At 29.6% G+C, this 8,495-nt stretch overlaps 1 protein-coding gene across 1 annotated transcript; it reads left to right on the top strand.

The window, feature by feature from the left end:
- Positions 1 to 1,884: 1,884 nt before the first annotated feature.
- LOC135129207 (putative carbonic anhydrase 3) lies at positions 1,885 to 7,540 on the top strand. Its single transcript, XM_064056339.1, has 7 exons — positions 1,885 to 2,212; positions 2,942 to 2,983; positions 6,172 to 6,321; positions 6,435 to 6,555; positions 6,611 to 6,716; positions 6,766 to 6,990; positions 7,042 to 7,540. Exons 1-7 carry the CDS (start codon positions 2,152 to 2,154, stop codon positions 7,240 to 7,242), a joined length of 906 nt encoding a protein of 301 aa, XP_063912409.1. The 5' UTR covers positions 1,885 to 2,151; the 3' UTR covers positions 7,243 to 7,540.
- Positions 7,541 to 8,495: the final 955 nt, after the last annotated feature.

Here is an 8,495-nt window from a genome sequence, read left to right as displayed (position 1 = left end):
ATTTTTTATTGCCCTCTTACTAGTAAAATAAATAGTTTTTTATTTTGTTTAGTTTGTGTTAGTAGTCCTTTTTGATGTGTTTTTTACTTGTCTATTAGTATCGAATTACCTGTAGATAAAATTATATTACAATTTAGGAATATAAAATTAATGTTTGCCACCACTTCTTTAACTAAAATTTTATAAAAATATTTTCCTTGGCCTCTCAGCTGTGATAATACTACTAGATTATGTAAAAACATGCAAGTCTTGTATTTAAGAAGATCTCCACATTTGTGACATCGAGATATTTTTCTGTTGTTTATAAAAATTCAATAAAAATTAAGAAATCTGGCTTACGGGCCAATTTATCTCAAGTTAATTTAGCGACATGATTGCGACATCACGATAGCGTGTAGAGTGCGAAAAAGTAGGTCTCCCCCTTCCGTCTGTCTGCGTCTGTATTCTGATTTAATTCGACATAGATACTCTTGAACTGTCTGTTGTTAAATTTTTCTTGTATGATATCATGTATATGATAAAACTAATTAAAATTTGTCTGATCATCTCCACCAAGATAAACTTTCTTTAAGTTTTACAAAATAATCTGTCGTTATGTTTTTATCTTAAACATTAAAAAAAAAAAACAAAATTGTTCAACATTTTTTAATTTAATTAGAAATGACAGAACCGACCGCCCTGAAATCTTATAAACATTTTAAGGTTAACACAAATATATATCACTAATCAAAGTTTATCTGTTTATATATTTTTTAGAATTGCTCATATAATGTGTTGCAAAAAAGTTATAAATGAGGCAATTTATTTTATTGCTAAATCAGAAACGACTTATCATATTTTTCTTAAATTGGAAAAAAGTATTGTTGCTATTTACTTCACACTGCATCTATCTAAATCGACACATTTGGCAGTTAATACTACCTTGAAACATATGGATATTAACTGTTTTTTTCTTTGCTTGCAATTTAATAATCCATATTATTCTTATATATGAATATATAAAAAAAAATTAATAATATTTGTAGAATCAAATTTTACAATTTATTTAAGAAACTGCATTTGCTTGCTTTCGGGGAGAAAAGAGTTCTTAGACCAATTTTTAATCTGTTTTAATTTAATATATTAACATATTCATAACTGTTGTTTTTTTCACTGTCGGAGTTCAGAAATTTAAATATGCAAAATGTGCATGCCCCTTATTCACGTCGTTTTTATTTTTTCTGTATAAGCTCGAAAAGTAATATTATTAAATACTAGCTGTAATATCTATAAACAAATTAATATACTTAATTAATGATAGAATATTTCAATTCTGACAGTAGCAGAAAGTTTATTTCTCCACAGGCATAAGTTGATTTCACCGAGTCAGAGAGTTTTGAGGTGGCCATTAACTTTTTGACGATTCCTTCCATTACAACCTTTTATTGTAAACTTCATATGTAATAAAAAATTGAATCTAAATAATATAATGTCGGCTAAAACTGATTACTTTATGAGGAAATATAGATAAAATTTATGATGAGAATAGCGCGAAATCAGTGAATCATTGCCTCTTTAAGTAACTTATAATTATTACCGTTGGAAGATAAAAATTTTTTGTGTCATAAAGTGCTACATAATTGCAAATCTCACTTTTTAAATTCTCATTATGTTTGTCAAAACATTCAGTGACCGTAACATCACTTTAAAAATTGTTTTCTTTCCCATTATTGTTAAAAGTATAAACTTACAATTTACATAATGCATAGTTACACTTGCTTGCCCCTAAATAACCCGGAAGTCCGCAGTTAATCCCTTTTATAAAAAATCAAAATGAAATTCCTGCAGTAAAACTTTTGTGTTCAGGATCAAAGCATCAGTTCGCGTCAGTGCAAACTCAATACTGACTGCATCAATGACTGCGCGCAAATACAAGAGATAAATGATAAAAGAGCGAAAATGCAAAATTTTAATTTACACTTTCTTTACGTGCGAGTGGTGGTGGGTGCGGAAAAGATAATCTAATAAGTAATAAGATCGACGTCCAACGCCCATACTTCACAATCGAAGGGCAGTTTACCAATAGACTACTGGTAGTACACCGGAGACTCTCCTAGGAAGCAGTTAGTTTATCGACAGTGATCGCATTAGTTCACTTCATACAGTGGCATTATGGTTAACACAATTGCAAGACTAGCGTGTATGGTGATGCTCGGCTCTTTTTTACATTCAGGTAAGTTAATTTTATTTTATTTTGAATATATTTTTTTTATTAACAATAGATAATTTTTCTTTTAATTTCTTGTTCGAAAATATATCGGTTGTCGATAGTTTAATTTTACACTACGGGCGAAACTTTGCACTTTTTTTAATTTTTAATCTCCTAGTATCATTATTAGTATTTTCCAATTACGATACCTTAGTAAGCGTATATGCTGGTGACAGCACGCTAAATCGAAGGCAACAGAGATAACATATGATTGCATTTCTTTTTGTAAAGGTCGCTTCCGATGGATCGCACTACTTCCGATTAACATTGACATCATTAAATCTATCGTGTGAATCGAATTAACTTAAACTGTGGTTCAACTTTTAAATTTAAATCAAACGTTGAATTGTCATCCACAAATAATTTAAAGTATTTTCCCGACAACAAACCAGTGTTAACTTTGTTAATCACTCTATTTTGTTTATCACGTATTGTTTTGAAATTCAAATTTTGCTTACAAATCACAAAGGGAAAATATAAGCAGGTGAAATTGCAAGCTGGAATATTTTTAACCTATTTGGTATTCTCGGCCATGAACGTGTACACATAATTAAATATAACATCATTACAGCAATCACAATGGAAAATATGAAATACATGTTCAGAATTAAGTACTTTTTCAAACAGCGTGTAATAATCATAGTGATTTTAGCTGTAACTTTGTTTCAACTTTTTTATTTATTTTTGTTCCAGGTTTTGCGTCACTGGCTCGGAGTGGTTGGAACTACAACGAAGGTAAATTATCGAATTGCTGTAATATTTCGCATAATTGTTTAAATAATGAACTTTCAATGTGTTAATTCGGAGACTTGTAAACTCGTACCTACCTACACGTAATTAAGTAATTAATAAATTAGATAAGTATCAATAAAAATGATCGCAGACAAGGCGACAGTTGCTAATTTATGACTTTTGCTTGAGTCTAATTGGGTATTAAATTTTTGTATTTTTTTTTTTAGATGAATCACGTTTAGTATTTTTTATATTACACATTAGTATATTCGTAAAGACAATGACGACAACTTTGTTACTAATTATAACATTTACTTACTATTGTGTTAATGTTAATATCAATTATGTATTACTTACACGTATTAATTATTGTATAAGTGGTTATAATTTGTGCTAAGTCCGCATTTGGCACAGAGCATAGTAAAAATTCTTAACATACACCTTGTGACGTTATATTTCACAACCTTCGAATTATCTCACTTTTAAATATGTATCAATGTCAAGAAATTTTGATAAAAAAAACTCGGAATTTTGTTAAATGAGCAAGTTTTTTTATGAAGATAAGAGTGCATTCTAAAAATGCTAATAAAGGAATAAAAACCTTCTTAGAATCTATTTCAAATAGAAGTCAAGTTCTTATTGTTATTGCCAATTAGGAATATTAATTTACTTAGTTTAATGTAAAGCAATAAATTTTCACAAATTTTTAATTAGGTATATTAAAAATTATAATAATTAATTAGGTTACAAATAAAATGCAACATTAACGATCTAACTTTGTATAATTAAAACTTTTTTAATTTGATGAACCATAAAGTTAACATTTGTCGTGTAATATAATATGTCATCTCAATTATAGTTAGTTTCTTGACTGCTTTGACTGTTTTCTGTTTTTAAATAAATTAGGCCGTTTGGCTTGAAACTAGAAATATCAAGAGTGTACAATTTTACAAAAATAAAAATTTCGAGCTTTACAAAAGAATGCGTCTTTGATGCTTGGGAATGATTTTTAACTCGGCAAAAAACTTCTCTTTTGGGTGCTATTTCGTGCAATGTTTATAAAGTATCATTGCTGTAAGTGGTATTAAAAAAATACATTTAAAGAGTTCCATTGTGACTTTCGAAATTTATACAAAATTCTTTTTTGTGGTCCCTTTGAAACTGATTACATTATGTGTTCGGAGTTTGAACATTTTCATATAAATGTTTACAACACATTGCTGATTAGATTAAGTTGGACTTATTTGCACATTTCACTGTGAAATCACTAGTCATTTCCTCATTAATATTAATAATAATACTATTATAAGTATTATTTAAAATATTCCAGTATAAAAAAAGGATTAGTAGAACGTTACTAAAAAAGTTGAATAAAATAAATGGTAATAATGCCACTAAGATATAATAAAATAAATTCATATACCTATAATGGACCGCGAATCCTTATACCATACTTTGTTTAGTGTGACAGTTGCGGTTACATAACTGTCAAATAAAGTGTCAGATAGCTTCAACGCCAACATTATTATTTTCAGAACAAATTTCACACCTATAGAGGACTTTTTTCCATCCTATGGTGTAACAGAATGGTTAAAAAAACAGGAAACGTATATGTTTATTTGTTTTACAAATATCTAGTTGTCGGACATATTTAATTACCTATCAGAAAAAATATATATAAAATGTATTTACTGCAATTCACCTTGGAACTAAGATAGTTAAAAAATGTTTTATTCTCTAAAAAATTGTATAGCAATCTAAACAAAAATACGTAGAATGAAACAGCAACAATTTGTTTTCATTATGTTCATAATCCACAGTAAATCTTAATAAAAAGCAGCTTACTACGGAACAAGACTGAGTGTTATTTCAACACTGTTGGACCAAAACTATCTTTGAGTAGTGCATTTAATAAAAAATCTGACGCGTTGGAGATATTTCAGCTGTAATATTTAAAATTAGGCAGTCGAACAAACATCTCCAATTAAATCACGTACTCCGAATTTGTTTTTATTTTATTTTAAAGAAAGATTAATGACAGACTTGTAATTCTGTGTATTCTTTACCTCCAAAATATAATTTCAAAACATGTTTATGTCAGACGCAATATCTGTTATAGAGAGAATTTTATTATTCATCAGATAAATACACACATATTGTTTTTAGTACATCACTTAATCCTACACATTGTCAATGTAACCCAAAGGTGGAAAAACAAAACTCCAGATTAGGTTCTTTCCACAATTTTTGAATATTTAATATTTACTCTTCCTAATAAGGATTAAAAAATAAGACTGTTTATTCGCGTTAAATTTGGTGAAGTCCGATTAAATTCAAACAGTTACCAAATTTGTGAAAGTTGGCAATTTTTTACTACTTTTTATTAGGACAATGGTGGGGGTGACCTATCTATAAAAGAAGCTGTTTGTTCAACGGTGTTTCGATGGAAGATAAAGATTTGTTTATTCTAAGACATTCATGTTTACTTAGTTGGATGACTTATTGGCTGTGATTACTGCAGTACAGATTTACTCAATGAGGATATGCTGATAACAGTAAAGTGAATAATCAACACCATCACAGCTTGTAGCATATTACATCAGTGCCGATAAAAGTACATTACATTTTTTTTCTTGTAAGGCAAACACGTCTTTCGTTTTTATCAAAATGTACAAATAAATCTAATTAACTGTAAACGGTGATTGAGAAGTTTGTTTATTTGTTTTTTTGTTTACTTTAACGAAAACATGGTTCTATACGTTTTGATAAGAAAATTTGATTTGATATTGTTCTTTAAGATATTCTACAAATAGTACGAATGATTTTTCCTGTATTAGTAGTGATCCAAAATGTTCTTAGGTGCGGCTTCGAGTAATTAATTATTGATCTATGACCTAATATCTTAGGAGCAAACTGAGTGGGACACTACGTTTATGCATTTTATTTATCGTGGAAAAAATAATAATCGATAAACATTTTCATAAAATGAATATGTTAAATAGAAACTTGTCGAAACACGTTGTGACTTCCAACAATGGTCTTCACGTTCCATTTGTTTTAATATTTCTTTTCATATAAATAAGTAAATATAGCCTGTCCATTTTACAAATTGTTGTTCTAGAGGTTTTAATAAAAAAAAATATGATGTTATACCAATTTGTCGTTTCTTTATATATTTCTTTTTATTATAGATGATTGGCCTATTGAATGTAAAATGGGAACCAAACAGTCGCCCATTGCTTTATCAGCTGACATCGCTCAAGAAGAAAATTTTTCTTCATTTATTTTTGAACAGTATGATGTTACCTACCCTGTGCAGTCTAAAAACAACGGACATTCAGGTACAATTTATACAAAATATTTTCATTCATCGTGGCTATTTTGACTCTATTAGAGTTCTGTTAACTTTAGATATTTTAAATTACCGCTTAGGATTTTTATGTTTGTTTTATAGTTGAAATACGACTACACGTCGAAAATCAACCAACTGTCAAAGGTGGAGGTTTACCCCATGTTTACGTGTTGGACCATTTACATTTTCACTGGGAGTCAGAACACGTAATAGAAGATCAACGGTGATACTTTGTTCAAAATTCCCTCTGCTGTAGTAATCAAATTATTGCTTAATAGGTTTCCACTAGAACTCCATCTTGTTCATTATGCGAGTAGATATGGAAACTTATCAGAAGCTCTGAAATATACTGGTGGTGTAACTGTGTTTTCAGTTTTATTTTATGTAACTATCTCGCTGCTCTTAGTGACAAAAGTAACCAACATATTTTTAGTTGTCACCTGATGACGATGCCCACTTTGTACCTCTGATCGATGTCATCGACAAAATCCAAGACCAAGTCAACACAATCCAAGAAATGCACATCAGAGTCGACGATTTCCTCCCACGAGATAGAGCTGGTTTTTATCGATACAATGGGTCTCTTACGACACCTAGCTGCACCGAAGGGATTATATGGACCGTTTTCACTAACAAATTACCAATTTCCAAAGATCAGGTTTAACATAATAAAATTAAGTTGAGCAAAGTTTCCAAAATCTGTTTATAGGTGAAAGCTTTTCCGTATTTGAAGACTGAGGAAAATGAAGAACTTCGCAAGAATTATCGTTCTTTACAAAAACTGAATGGTCGAAGAGTACAGATTCGTCGCAGTCCTTTGAACAGTTCCAGTGGTTCGATGACTGTTGATGTTATGTCGAAACTTGTAACTCTCTTTTTGTTTCTTAAAGAAGCCATCAGTTTTATATAGATTGTGATATGTTGTGAAATTAGAGCCTAGTCAAGTACTTGTTAGATGTAAGTATCTTGCCATATTTGTTCGTAAGAAATCCGATCGTGTTGTGCAATATTTTTTGTTCTTGTATTATCTTAAGAGAGATGTATTTATTTATTATATTCTTGTGAGTCAGGCTAAGATAAGTTATTCGACAAATGAAAAACCTAACTATAATGTGCACATGCCATACCTAACAAATAACAAACAGATAGAGTGTTATGTAATAGAGATGTTATGTTTATAATGTTTTTAATAAAAAACTGAATTCCAAGTCAATTTAGTTTCAGATTACCCACTTAGTACAGGTGTTATTATTGTTGGTGAAACAGTAGGAATTTATTAACTTTTGGGGATTTTTTTTTGTCGATTATAAACTTAAAGGGTACTAATGTGTTTTTAAACATCCTGTGATCAGCGCCAGCGGTTGAGTATAACGATGTTAAATAACTTTCAATTGCAAATTAAAAATTATATGTATATGAATGAAATGTAGGCAACCAAATATACACTCAGACTGCTGTGAAAATAGCAGCCGAGTGCAAGATAATATAAAGCTATTCAGAATCATTCAGAATGTTATTAGTTATTACTGGTTTTCAGGGAATGGCAAATTCTCAGTATACATGAATAACAGAAAGAAACCTAACTAACGTATCGAGTAAGAGCGGTAGGTACTTCCAGTAGAAAGACGAAACAGTTCTAAGATAATAAAATTTAGAACATGTCCTAACTATAAATACAGTGATGCGGTATGAAAAAAAAAAATACATATAAAAAGTAAATTAAAGTACAAAAAAATATGTTGTACATGCAAGTGTTAGAATTATTGTTATTATTATTATTATCATTATGGTTGCGAATTCGTGATGTGCAAATGTGCTCTTTAGAAGGTTTAAATAAATAAACTGAAACACAACACTTTCCATATTAACTTAAAAGTATATACCTATTATAAAAATCGTTATTTATGTCTATAAGAATCTCAGTTAAATGATCTTCGGATCACAACAAATAATCTACAAAAACAAATCTATCTAAGAACTTTAAAGTGGACAGGAAGTTATAATCTCTTGAAAAGACTGTAAATAAATTTATTCGAAAAATACAAGCCGTTTTTCACTTATAGCAAGTCATAAAGAGCAGGGATCCATTTTTTGCACTCCCGGGATTAAACGCATTATTTTATTCTTCACGGCTAAATTGTAACTACGTTATTTAATCTTTTG

Source organism: Zophobas morio, unplaced genomic scaffold (genome assembly GCF_036711695.1).
Source record: "Zophobas morio isolate AGI-343-1 ecotype UQ-CSIRO unplaced genomic scaffold, CSIRO_AGI_Zmor_V1 ptg000014l, whole genome shotgun sequence".
Classification (NCBI taxonomy): Eukaryota; Metazoa; Arthropoda; class Insecta; order Coleoptera; family Tenebrionidae; genus Zophobas; species Zophobas morio.
Note: the sequence above shows the minus strand (reverse complement) of the source record. Positions and strands in the feature narration are given on the sequence as shown.